This window comes from Lissotriton helveticus, chromosome 9 (genome assembly GCF_964261635.1).
Source record: "Lissotriton helveticus chromosome 9, aLisHel1.1, whole genome shotgun sequence".
Lineage (NCBI taxonomy): Eukaryota > Metazoa > Chordata > Amphibia > Caudata > Salamandridae > Lissotriton > Lissotriton helveticus.
The window spans coordinates 1093658300-1093672851 of NC_136070.1; the positions used below are offsets into that span (position 1 = coordinate 1093658300).

General features: G+C 43.3%; 1 protein-coding gene across 3 annotated transcripts in view; it reads left to right on the forward strand.

The window, feature by feature from the left end:
• The window catches only part of FLNB (filamin B), a 530593-nt gene that overhangs the window by 338747 nt on the left and 177294 nt on the right, over window positions 1–14552 (forward strand). For all 3 annotated transcript variants that reach the window (XM_078661490.1, XM_078661488.1, XM_078661489.1), the window contains exons 22-23: window positions 9964–10137; window positions 13375–13537. In XM_078661490.1, coding sequence (XP_078517616.1) covers window positions 9964–10137; window positions 13375–13537 — 337 coding nt within the window. The remainder of the gene's footprint in view (window positions 1–9963; window positions 10138–13374; window positions 13538–14552) is intronic.

Consider the following 14552-nt stretch of genomic DNA (forward strand, 5'->3'; position numbering starts at 1 on the left):
CTGCAGGGAGCCATTTGGGCCGGTGCACCGTTTCCTCAACTTTTTCTTTGATTTCACTCAGGGAAAAGGGCAAAGATATAGTCGGGTGATCCTTATACATCAGGAGCGCATTTATATCCTGGCTTTTGCATAGAGTTCGATATTCTCACCCATGATTCCTGCATAACATAATTGCCTTTTATGGGCGTTGAAGCCTCTATCATGGTGGTTAATTAGAGACCAGAGATATTTACCATTACTACTTCTGCAAGCTTGCACACTGCCTATCCAGTCCTGATCAGCTTGGGATCTTTTTACAGACCATACTTCCGCTTTATACGCTTTTCGTAACTCCCTGAATTGTCCCCACTGAGATGTGGAATCAAAATGGGATTGAATGGCTTTCATTTCAATTTCCATTGCTCAACGCTGAAGCTTTTGAGTATTCGAGTACCATTTTTATGTTTTCATGGTAGAGATCTCAGAGCGGCCCATTTATTTTCTTTAGGAAGTATATTTTAAGGTCATCATGAGTCTTTTGCTATGCCATAAATGAGTCTTTAACGTCCCAATTTAATGTTATACTAGTCTGCTTCCACTTACACGAGGCCAATGAGAGGGGGTTCTACTTAACCCTTTGCCAATGAAAGCCTGCTTCTTCTGTGCTAATAACAGTATATGCTTATACTAGCTTGTTGTAGTTCCTAATACCAATTATCTGAGGGGAATGATCACTCTTGCATCTTGGAGTTATCTCGAAACTCACTATTTTGTTGAAAAAAGAGAGATTTACATGGGTGTAGCCCAAAACAGATTCAGCTTTGCAAGATTTTCTTGCGTCAGACATTGGAATGTTCCTGTGGCAGAGCCCATTGAGTGCCCAATATACAAGAGCCTCTAGATGGCGACGGAGCCCATGGTCTAACTTATTCATAGAGCTGTATTTAGAGATTTGTATTGCTGTGCCCCAGCGCATGTCTGTTCTTCTCAGGCTGCCAGTTCTTCTAAAATTAGTTGCCAAATTAAGATGAAAATCACCTGGAAGTACTTATTCGAGGGACTCAGCTGTATGAGGCTTCCAATTCCGTAAGGGAATTTTCTTCAATTTTTTTTATATTTTACAGATTTTGCCTGGAGCCTGGGTTAATGTACACATTTAAAATGATTGGTCCAGTTTTGGTTGCAAAATTCCAATTGTATATAATTAAGCCAAGAACGTGCGGTGAATCAAGTTCCAATGGCATAAGCTGAAAGATTTACCCAGCGTCACATATATTGTAGGATGCCCATTTTTCCTTGTTTTTTATGCTGGGGTGAAAATTTCTGCAAAGCCCTCTAGTGGTAGTTCCTCTATTTTCCATGTCTCTTTAAGACAGGCCACATCAAAACTCCTCAAATACGTCTCCAGTTCTGGATCTGGATGGAGTTGTTTAATTCCTGCTATATTCCATGAGATAAATGGACATGAAGATGGACCATGGTATCTTATGGAGATGCTTATTACTGCAATCGTTTTTGTTTTGCATGGTCCAGTCAAGAGGCGGTTATTGTGCAAAGTGTTTTGTCTTGTTGATGTTATCAGAATATTTATTTAGGCAGCAGCAATCAGTTTTATTTTGATTGAGATTAGATAAAAGCCAATTCCATTCAACAATTTGAGAATTTGTGGAGTTGGAAAACCAACAGCGGCGACCTTGTGAGGTATTTAATGAAATCCTTACAGCATCTGTTTGAGAAGCTCGACTGATTCCAAGGTGCACCTTTCAGCAATGTTGTGGTTTTCCTCAAACACTGCTTAGTCCGATGATTATCGTTCACCATTGGTTTTTGTTCATAATCATCGGCTAATAGTACCATCGGGTACTTCTTCTCGGGCATTTAGGATGTCGTTATTCCGCAAAGACTCAGTTTTGAGAGTACCAATTCTGCAATTGTAGCTGAAGACCATGTCACCAACGTGGCTGCATAAAGGTCCCCTGATTTAAATTACACTGCCTCTATTCTCGTGGAAGAGAGATGTCTCGGGTCTTTCTGTGTAGCTAAAAGTCTCAGAAATTTTGTGTTTGTTTAGGACATCTCTACTGACCCTGGATTGATAATGAGGTTGAAAAACAGTCTTAGTGTCCCCTTTGTGTTCCTTGCATCATTTGTGTGGTATCGAGAGGAGGCTGTTTGCAATAAAGACCTATCTTCTGATAGGTCTAATAAATGCAAACCAATACTGAGATGGACCATTAAGAGCAATGTGATATGTCCGTGCTGTGATGTTGGCCAATCCATTCTCAGTTAACATCTGATAGTTCCCAGCAATTGATTGATTTTTGTCCCTTGTTGATATCTGATTCCCAGAGCTAATTTGCTCATTGGCCATTATTTGCAAAGGTGAAGTTGAGTTTGAGGGTTGGGGTGCCAGATGTTTTACCCTTTCGGATGACTGAAGTTGACCTTTTGTGATCTGGAGTATTCATCAAGTGAGTCATACAAATAGTATTATTCTCATGTTGTGTTTGCCTGTGGCACTGATCAAAGTGAACCTCTTCTTGAGCCTTTAAGTTGTTTGTACATTATCAGCAAAAGCTCCTTGTGTTTTTTTGAAAATTAGGAAAACTTTAGCAGTAGTATCTCTTAGCTTCAGATTTTAAAATGTTGTTCCTTCCTTTTATTGTGTTTTCTTAGTCAATTCTTCCCTTCTCAAAGAAGTGGAAACTTTGATAGGGTAATTTGATGAAGGACTTGTATTGCTTGAAGTTTCAGAAAATAATAACATTTTAAGTCAGATGCAGGGTCAGTGAAGTTGGACAATTCACTCCCATTGTTCCCTTTGTTTTCCTCATGATCCTGACATGTTGGTACTTCTGCTATCACACACAATTTAATTGGAGCCAGATGCTCAATTAGGATTGGTTAAGGAAGTACTAATCCTAAGGGTTCCAGAAAGTTGGAGCCCCAGAGTGAGTGGCCATTGTAGAGGGAAGAAAATGTGCTTTAATGGATTTAACATCTTCGACCAAAGTAGACGTAATAGCAGGGATTTCATGTAATTTTTCCACAATGGGGCTACATGTGCATTATAGGGACTGACTCTGATTAGCAGTCGAAAGTGGTTTGTTAGACTCACTTAGTAATTCTTTTATTGTCTAGTGCAAGTTCTCCGAGCCTGAGTCTAGAGCAGCAGTATATTGAGCCAAGGACCCAGCAGACAAATTTGTATATAAAATGTATTTGATTGAAACTCTAGTTCTTTTGATGTAGCGTACAATGTTTGCAACAAACGAAACTAGATGTCTTGTTCCAAAACCCTGCTGTACTTGCAGGGTAGTTGCATACCATCTACTGAATTGCATGCCATAAAATGGATCCAGCACTCAGTTTCACTGCCGTCCTTTAGTCATTCAGGTGTGCAGCCTCTCAAGGTTGTTTCTTTTTCCTGGCTAAACCGAGCGTTTAATGTACTAGGAGGCAGGGGTTTGTCAAAAGGATGAAGAGTGCTCACTTGTGACCTCAGGTATTGGTGAGCAGGGGAAAGTGTGCTTTCCACATGGGAAAAAGGAAGAATCTGGTTTGCTGTCATCAAAACTTCCTTATTTTTTGCAGATAAGACCCAGGTGTTTATTTGTGGGGATTTTAAAGGAGATTTGGGTCGGGCGCCAGGCTATTAGACTTTCCTTTCTTGTTTGCCTACATTGTTCTTGAGTCCATAGTACCCCAGAAGAGTTACTTCCACTCAGGGTGGACCTTAAACCCAGAGATTAGTAACATGAGCTTCTTGCTCAAAAACTCCTTAGAAGCACTCCCAATTATGCGCTTCGAGGGGGGCATGGTCGCATGTGATCACAGTCACTGAGAGGCAAGGTGCAAAGGTGTAGGAAGCAAGAAGAGGGGCTCACCGGGCCGGCAAGCTGCACTAGGACCTGGATGAGCTGCTTCCGCAGACACAGGGCGCAACCGTAATATGGCAGCATCTGCAACTGCCACTCCCCTATTCACTCTACTTTGTTTGTCACTCTGCAGTCCAGCACAGCTTCTCCAAGGCTTACCAGGTCTGGACCATTCCCAATGACGATAGCCAGAATCATCTGTAACTTATTAAAAGAGCTGAGCTGAGTGGGACTCAAGTCCTCCTGCTCGCTCTTCCATGCTCGTGTATCTGCACTGGGAAATCCGGGATTGCCGAAGCCGTCCACCCCCATCACCTGCCTCCAGGCACCCGACACTTGCAGTCTCTCTCCACTCCCTCTGCACCTAGTTATGATAAAACAGCAATGAGATGACCCCCCCCCCCCATCCAGTCCCAGGTCAGGAGGGAAAATGAACGATTGAAGAATGAAGGGGCCGGATGGGCAGAACGGAGAGCCTGGAGACGGCTACGAGGTGCAGGGTGCCAAGTGTGCAATGGTGTCTCTTCTGATCTCAATCCTTAGAACCGGAAACACAAATGAGACCTGCAAACACAAATGGTTGTGGTGTTTACTGGGTACACAACTACAGCACCATTCCAAGTTTTGAACCTTGTTGCATATGCTTTCCCCTTTCTGGAAAAGCAGACCTAGAGTTTGATTGTTATACTCATGGTTTGCTGCTGGAGTGCCTTAAACAAGGCTGGAGTATGGCCTGATCTTTGGTCCTGGCTTCCCCAGCATGCAACTTCCATCAATAATAGTGCCAATCTGTGGTGATTCCCAGGCATGCCCTTGTGGATTTGACAGCCCTCTTAGTTCATGGAGCCCCCCAACCAAACAAGTCATTTCATCAGTGTGATGGCTCAAGTGGCTGTAGAGGTCTGGGCCAGCAGTTTTCCTCCTCCTCTTCCACTGCACACCCATATGAGCTGCTTCAGTCCAATCTTGATGAAGAGCCTGCACCCTGTGTGGGGTGAGAGTGCCCTTCCCTTTCGAACAAATGGCAGATCACCACTACACACTGCTGTGTTCTGCAAATTGTTGATGGGGCTATGCCAGTCCCATCCTGAACTCCCCTCCTTCCATCCTTCCCTTTTTTCTGCCCCCCTCAGACAATCATCCTTCTATTCATCAGCAAGACGTACATTTGTTATTTAACAGAGGAACGGTGGAGTTGGTGCCAACCACTGATATAGGGAAGTGTTGCTACTTTGTATTGCCTTTTTCCCAAGAAGGACGGGGGGCTCAATTCCTTTATAGACCTTCATAAACTCCTTCCAATGCAAGGATCATTTTGAAATTCTACTCATAACTTGGGTATTAGTGGCTTTGGATCATGGTGACTGGAGAGTGTCCCTCGACTTTGAAAACACATACTTTCATGCACCGATCTTGCAGTCATGCAGGAAGTACCTGGTCTTTATGATGGGCTCCACCAATTATTTGCTTTCATATCATTTGGGCTGAGATAGGCACCTCATGTATTAACAAAAAAGATGATGTTGGCAGTGCATCTTCGCAGATCGTGGTCTCTGTATTCCTGTTTCTTGACGGCTGACTGCTGAAAGCATTGTCTATGCAGCTGGTGCCAACCCACCTTCAGACCATAATCTCTCTGCAGTTTGATCTGGAGTTTTCGCTCAGTCTCACTAAAGATGCATCTCCAGCCCTCTCAGGAATTGCACTTTATCAGGGCAGAACTGGTCACTCTAGCTCTCAAGGGCTTTCCACTTTTCTGGTGAATTCAGGATATTCAGGCTTGAGTCCTTCTGTTTTAGGAGGTAGCGATTCTTCTGGCCCTGGTATTTAAGCCCAGACTGGCTCCACCGGACACCGGGCGTGGCTGGTAAGGGGACGCTCATTTTATTGCTGGTGGTTTTGTTGCTGGAGCCTGGAATGCTTCAGCACTTTACAAAAAATGAATAACTAATGATTTTAATGTGTCCCCAGTCAAACCACGCTCACTTCAAAACCATTTCTGTTTGCATTTGGTCAGTTTCAGTCTCCTGCAGCATTGTCACAAATAGCCCTGACTTTCCAGGTATTAAGGGGAAGGAGCTGGGCACCTTCACTTCAATAGGGCATATCACAGGGTAATCTTCTCTGCAATGTTTGGATTTCTCAAGAGGTACCTGGTGCCAACATCTGTCTTGCGTGAGATACTTCTATTCCCTCCTGGCAGTGGCTGCAATGGTGACTGATGCAGATTCCCTTGGCTGGGGTCATCATCTTGGGACATCCTGAGCAAAAGTCTCAACTCCGAGTCGGCCATGCGGCTGACTCTGAAGGCGTTCTTTCCATCCCTCTGCATTTGGTCAATTCAGGTGTTGATGCACAACAGACCCACGATATGGCATGACAGCCAAGGATGAGAAACAAGAGATCCATGTTCTGGACAAAGAATCTGAACTGTGAAACACCTTTGGGTGACTAAGCATGCATGATAAGTGAGCAAGACATATCCAAGGCAGGGGCCCATGAATGAACACAATATGTTTGACGGGGATCACTTGGTGGGGTTACCCTTAGGCCTCTTCCACTAGCCCGAGGACCTGATGGAGATGTTAAAGGGGAGCACGACCTATCCCTGAAAGAAATGCTGGATAAATCGGCTACACAAAAAAGAAAGTCTCAGCTGAAATCCAAATAGTTGACTAAGGATTTAGAGCTTGGGTCTCCAAGATCCACAAATTCTCAACTCATATGGCTAGGTCCTTTAGTTAGGAGTCTTTACTTGGAATAATGGAGGACTCCTTATCCCTGTGTGAGGAACTGGCTGGAGACACACAGGAGGTCAGAAAGAGGGTGAGGGTCTGAGGGAAACCAGTATCTTCCTTGGAGGAGACAGGAGGTCAGCACTATGATGAGCTGAAGTTCCCTCACCAACAGCCAATCTCCATGAAGGGATGAAATATACAAATGAAGGCCCCCTGGAAGATTTTGTAATAGGCCCCACAGGAACAATGTGAGGATCAGAGATGTGCCGATAGGAGTGGAGGGAAAGAGTATAGAGAGTAATGTGGTTCTGCTGCTTAGCTACCTAGAATCCCATTGGGTGCGCTGATGGCCTTGGAGCGAGGCTGAACACCTCAATGGTTGATTTATCCTCCATGGGCAGGACGTACCCCAGAAATTCTAACAAGAGCCCAACACTACGTCCAGAAAGAGAAAGTAATGAAGGCATCCAGGTGCAGGCCGACTTCTCTTTTGAAGGCCACAAAGTTCTCCTAATCCAAAAATCTCTTGGCAAAGAGGTACTTGTTTTCTTTCATGATATTTCATCGCACCTAGACAATTGCTTACTGGTGTGGGTACCTTTATCAACTGTTCTTTCAGTGGAAGCACCAGGCATATAATAATAATAATAATAATAATAATAATAATAATACTGCCATTTATTAAGCGCGACAGCTACCCCCAAACACAGGGGTGTCCCGGCGCTAAAAAACATCAGGTGATAGCACGACAAGAAGAGTAATACGCTTATTAATCCTTCATAACTGCTGCCCTGAAGAGCCACGTCTTCAGGGTCTTTTTTAAACAGGATTCTGACTTGACATTCCGTAAGAAGACTGGTAGGGCATTCCAAAGAACGGCCGTTCTGACCGTGAATGCTCTGCCACCTAGCCGAGATTTCTTAAAACCTGGGGTCTGTAGCAGGTTGAGAGAGTTTTTTTTCGCAGCACCCGGTTTTGCTTGTAGGGGCATAATCTTTCCTTCAAATAGCTCGGGCAGTTACCATTCAGAGCCTGATAGGCCATTGTCATAGCCTTAAATATGATTCTTTTCTCCACAGGGAGCCAGTGGAGTTTGTGTAAATACGGAGAGACATGGTGTCGAAATGGTATACGGCAAACCAGTCTCACAGCCGCACATATGACCAAATGTATGAAAGAGGTGAAGCAGATCCTTGGACTGGAAGCAGAATCTAGTGAGGATACAAATGACTTGGCTACACTGACAAGGGAGAACCAGTGCAACCTCAGGAAGGAAGGGTGAGAGAAGACCACTAAGCAGTGTAGTGGGTCAAGACCTACAGAACTTATAGTGTAACAGCAGAGCCTGGCCATGGTTGAGAGCCTCAGGAGAGCAAATGGGCCCATGGGGGAGGCCACCCCATAGTGGCTCCATTGCACTATAGAATTAACAAAGAAAGACTTCAGGGACAGTTCTAAATGGTAACTAGTGGTAAACAGTAAGAATATATAGAGTGGACTTAATGTGGAGGTGGGGGGAAATGCCGACCAGGTGGTACGGGTATGATTGCAAGATCTTTGATTCAATGGGTTGTTAATGTTGGCATTAAGAGAATGTCAGAACTCACTATCCACTTGGGAGAACCAGAGGCTTTCTTATTCTCCCAAGTTCTTGGTTGAGGGCCATCATGGTTAACAATATTGTGTGGGGGTTAAGGGCATATTCTGAAAATATCATCTGGGAGGGACATCCTAGGCAACACATCTCAACTCGACAGACAAACAGATGGACATTACGTTCATATAAATGCAAACTTGTATCCCGTAATGTGAAGGACACCAGTAAAAGGTATTGACTCTGGAGTTACATATGCTCTCAAGACCCAGATGGCATTCATTTCCAAGAATCCCACCTCCTACCCAGAGCCCTTGGAGCTCTTCCAATGGGGTCAGTTTAAATCTTTTTGAGAATTTATAATCTAATTAAGGCTTAAAACATTCAATAGATTCCAGTACTTACAGTTACTCCATTTAGGGGTTACCCCCTGTCAGTTAAGAAGCCACATTCAGACCACTAACCAAGATAGAAACCTACATTGGGAAATGTGATGATTCCCTTGGGTAAATATCCAACATATACAATTTCCTCCAGAAGAGAAAGCATGACAACACTTGGGCATACCAGGAGAGATGGGGGCATCCCTACTTAGCTCACCAGGTGATAAGGATTGTTCTGATCTTTGTGACACTATCCCACACATCTTTAAAAGCATCCCATACTGAGAACCTGCATGCCGATTATGTATCAGTGGTGTTTGAACCCACAGAGCCTTCATAGGATCTTCCCCTCAATTTCCAACAAATTCTGGAGCTGTGACACTGAGGTAGCGTCCTTTTTTACATGTCTGGGGGAAATGAGTTTCAATCTAAACTTCTGAAAGTAGATCCTGGGGCACAATAGGGGGTGTTGGTTCCCAATTCAATAGGACCTGGGCTTCATCATGTTGGGCTTAGACATTACACAACTGGATGGTATAAACATTGAAACAAGGATGTTGTTACAAATGCGGTGTACTGCAAAGATGCGTATTGCTCTTTGTGTAAAATCAAGGGCGATGCCAAAGATTGCCGTATGATTCCTTAGAATGTGGCAGGTACTGGCCTTGAGAAATTTACACCGGACTTGATGGACACAAAGGTCAAGTTCATGGAAGTATAGAACCCGCTTTATTTTATGCGATTGAAATATGATTCTTCGAGCCCTACATTGTTTATATAACTGTTTTTTTGTAGGTGGGCCTTGGTGCCCCATCTACATTAAGAATGTGTGCTGTTGGTGCCCTGTATGCTGGGTAATGCTGAACTAGTATTTCTCCTTTAAAACGGGAAAGAGCAGGGAATGGGCAGTGATAGGGATGGTTGTGTTATTATCAGGCAGCCTGACTTGCATCACTGTGATTTATGGAAAATTTTAAAAAACAAAATTCCTGGAAAAAAATGTCTGGAGGTCCCTCAGTTTAAAAGTCTGAGCAGGATTTGACAAACATTAAGCTGTGCTTGGTTTCATAATAGTGATTTGATTGAAATTTCACTACACTTTACCAAGCATTTGAGTTTATGATATAAGTTTCTCAAAAATATAAATGTCCATAAGTTTTTGATGTCCGTACGTGGGAATAAGTAGTATCCCACTGAAATCTGCATGCATTTTAGCACTTTTTATGTGCAAGTCTTACTTGAAAATAAAAAACATTTTTGTGAATTGAGCTGTCAATGCCTAATACTGTTCCTAGTAGAATTTGTTTTTCTGACTCAAATTGAATTAAAATGTAGGTTTGATATTGATTCATGTTGATTGACTTTTTTGTATAATTATAACTCTTCCTTAGATGTCTTCAGAGAAGCTACTACAAGTTTTATGGTTGACGCCCGACCTCTGACAAAAACTGGAGGTGACCACATTAAGGCCCATATCACTAATCCTTCAGGTGCCTCCACTGATTGCCTCGTCAAGGACAATGCTGATGGAACATATGCGGTCGAGTACACTCCCTTTGAAAAAGGTAGCCTGCAGTGATTATAATATGTTTGGAACATGTCTCAGCAAAATAAAAGATGGTGTGACTCATCTTAGAAAACAATTCTGTGGACTTTTAAGTGGCCTAATCCATCGGTCTCTACCTCAATCCTAACATTTTTGGGCATACCTTCCTTGTATAGGGATCATGCCTCAAAGAGGCTGGCAACATTTAACCCAGATTTTAGCCTAGGCTCTGATGTCAAGACAGTCATTCCTCTGGAGGATCAGCTTCACCACCTGAGTTTCAAGGAAAACTTACTTATTAGGTCTCAGAAGTTTAAAAATGTTAATTTGCAATTCTATACTGCTGGCCTATAGATGGGTCTTGAAAGAGTGCCCACAGGACACCCGTATGACCTATATAGACATCAGACGGAAAAGGGCCCCTTATTGCCAATTTCCCCCCTGGTGGGGGTCTAACATTCTTCGCTACCAGGGGGTGGGGCAAATAGTTTGTCCATGGTCAGTCATTTCTTGACACTGGTCAACTCCTTAATGAGGCCTCTGATACACACTGCTGAGCCTCTTCATTAATGTGCATGTGATGTCATTAGCAACATCACACACATATTGACTGGGCCAGGGACGGATTCCGTTGCCCCTCCCAGGTCTATCAAGGATCCAACTTGTGGGTAGGACAATGGGAGGGGCTAGGGGCAGCTATTACTACCCTCAGTTCACTCCCACCAGCTGAAGGCTCTTTATTCTGTGGGAGAGAGGTAGGTGGGTGAGAGGGCAGGAGGAGCTACATAGCTTCTCTTATAATCCCTCCCACCATGCCTCCCACAACAGCAACAGAATAAAACAAACCAAGCAATGGGGATTGGAAGGGGATATAGGAGGATTGCTTTTCAGTTTGAGACAGCTCTTTTGTCTCCCAGTGCCCCTCTGTGCAAGAGGAAAGAGCTGTGAGTTTGAGCCCCAGCAGTGATCCAGATGCTTATGGATCTTTTCTTATCAGAAGGAGGAAACAGAATTCCAATGAGCACATATATCGCCGCCGGGTGGGGTTGGGGACAGAAACACCCCCAAACAGACACACCCCCTTTCTGCTCACTGGAGCACAGAAATACATATGTCTGTACTTCAGCAAGGAGCCTAGAAAAGCACTCAGCTCCTTACTGGGGCGTAGCAAAAGCATTTATGAACCAGGACGAGTGGTGTGACTTGCATTGATACCACCACGTTTCTTACCCAAATGCCCCAAACATATCAAACATTGGGAACAAAATATAATTTCCTCATTTTTCTGTGACTGTAAGTTCTAGAATTTGTAGTGAATAGCAAAACTCCTGCCACCCAGTGTTCCCACTCTTTCTCCAATAAAAAAAGTGCCTCACATTTGAGGGTGGCCTAGCATAACAGACAGGAACTGGTCAAATATCTGACCATGTGCGGTCAATATTGTGTCTATGTGCTATTCACATAGCCAAGTTTGGCCTATTTCTCTTCTGTGTAATTAGCCCAGTCACATGTGGGATACTTTTTGTGAGCGAATTGTGTAAATATTGGATAGTAGGACTCTTTCCATTTGCCTGAATTTCAGGAGTTTTCTGCAACAGAAAGAGGTAGAATTGTTTTTTTTGTAACCTCTATATTTACTTTTGCTGAGAGTTTTGGGTATAAAACTATTGAAATTCCTGCATGGCATATCACAGTGGATTCCTCGGTGTCTCTAGATTTCACAAATGGTTGGTAGGTTCCCTTGTGACGCTGAGGCAAGATGGGCCATCCTCCTGGAATCTCAACCATCAAAAACATTTCCTGGCATTTAGTGCCTTAATCACTGCTTAAACTCACCTCTTTAATAACCCCGCTCTCAAAACATCTAGGGAAACCTAGATTTGGATCATACTTTAGGAAGGATATCTTCCTGTTTGAATGATTTTGGGGGACATTTTTAGTTTTCGGGAAAAAAACATGCTAACAATCCAGCAAACCTGTTCAGCAGGATCTAACAGCCTTTCAATCAGGTAGAGTAAGGTCTGATACCCAGTTATAAAAGCCTTAGATTGTTAAATGTTAAAAATGTGACTCAATTTAATATACAGCCCATGGGAGACATCTGTGATCCAAAGATAGATACCATAAATTGGGACTTTGCTTGCAGCTCTCTCTAAATTTCTACAATGCATTACTCCCAGTTGATTGTCTATACGCCGTCTAAACCATAGAAGACCTATGCCTGTCTGGTAACACCTTGCTCCGGAGACACAGTAGTGCAGAGTTGGGGGGGGTCAAGCCCTTGCAGGGATATGTGCTTGAGCAACCTACTGCCGATTTTTAGCAACAAAACTTTAGCACCAAGGTGGTCAAGCATCCTTGTAGTATAAGGGTTAATGTGTATTATAAAAGGTAACAATCATGTTATGTAACCGGATGTGCCACAACTTGACTTTAAGAATTGAATGTTTTTTCAAACATTTCTTTATTTGCTGCCACCACTATAACTTGTTCTTATTTTAGGAGTTATCATCTAGATAGTGCTCTCTTCTTGCCAATTGAATGTCAACATTAGAAGACTGAATCTGATGAGCCAACCTTCAAGTTCAAGTTTACAAATTTACCCCATCCTGGCACCACTATCTATTAGAGTGAGGATGCTATGAAATCAGTGGCTCCCTTGAAGATACAGGAGTATTTCCTAAAATTAACAACAATATTTCCAAAAGGGCAAATCAGGCCTATCCTTTCGCACACAAGGATGTCCCGGCTTCTTCTCTGGTCACCATATAAGTGCAAAACCTTCCCGTTCTGTGTAATCCAATGCTTTCTTGGAATAATTAACGTGATCACAAATATTTATGGTGCATTTCCTTAAACAGGATGAAAAGCATTTACTCTTCTGATAAACGTCCCGTGTTCACTTGATTTATATTTTGATTAAGCGGACAGTGTATGACTGTGATGGCCTTCCAGCATATGACTCAAATGTAGTTTATTTACAGTTGATTGAAAGTAGATGATGACCTCTTTTGGCAATTGGGCCAATCAGTGTTACTTTGAAATAATTTATGAAGCCTTCCTTGAAGCAGTGGCTGTTATATTTTGTTCTTCTGCATGTCCCAGTGTGTGCCAGCGTGCTAAATCCATTTGCACGGTAAAACCAATGTGAAAAAAAGTGAAGAAGTAACTGTTTCCTGTCTGACAATTCCATTGAAATGGTGTGAGTATTCAGCATGGAAACAACCTATGCTTACATTTCGATTTATTTTAAAAGGTATTCACGCAGTTGATGTGACCTATGATAACGAGCCGCTTCTCAATAGTCCGTTTAAAGTGGGCGTTACCGAAGGCTGCTATCCATCACATGTCCAGGCTCAAGGAACTGGACTGAAAGAAGGACTCACAAACAAACCAAATGCATTTTCAGTCATCACCAGGTAATTCAGACACTATGATTTATTCTATTACAGTCTATGAGTCTTTTTCCTCCTCTTCCATAGACCATTAAGTATCATATACATTGTGTCAGGAACCTAGAATTGTTTGGCTGTAGGTGCACTTAATAAATATCAAAACACATAAACCATGGAGGCTATCCACAGTAGTGAACTAGAGGCTATGAGGCCTCAAGGGTGAACTGGCCTCCAGTCGCAAACTGTTGTTACAAACAAAATAGCCACCCAAGTAAAAAAAAACTATAAAGATATTCGATCAGCACATTATGCATCATCCTCATGTTATGTCAGCCTGGTATTGAACATACAGTTCAATTAAAAAACCCAGTTTCATGGATCCATAAATAGATAGAAGTGCCTCCCTGACTCTAGGGTGTAGGCCCGCTCTTCATCAAAGGGGATTTTTGAAGAGCGAGGGGAGTCCAATGATGAACCATGACACTAGTGGCCGCATTACACAGCAGCACATTATCCTTCATTACACTGGGGGCATCTTAAAAAAGGTGTGCCCAGTGCAATAAAGAAAAATGTGCCACATTATGTGGAATGCGCTGCTTCCAGGGTAATCGCAAACTTGTGCTCCCCTGGGAGCAGCGCATTAATGTGAAATACGGGGTGGCTGCTTTAATGCCGGTCCGTGTTTTACTGTGCAGGCGGAACCCGCCTGCACTTTTAAAAGGGAATAGGGATCCCATTGCAGGTGTGTGTTGTCAGTGACTGCACCCGCATGCAAGGGGATTTCTGGGGGGATCCATAGGACCCCCTTTGCCCCCTGCAGAGTGCTGTTCTCAGGAGGCTCACTCACAATGCGTCCCCTTTTTGGTGGCGAACTGTCAGAGCGCCTCCTGAGGGCTTCTTAGCCTCTGCGTCCACATTGGTAATACGGTGCGGGTGCAGAGGCAAAGGGATTACCTTATTTGCAAGGGGCACGCCCCCATGCAAATAAGGGAATGCCCCTTTGAAGATAGCACTGGTGCTTTATGTGTGCCAGCTCTCT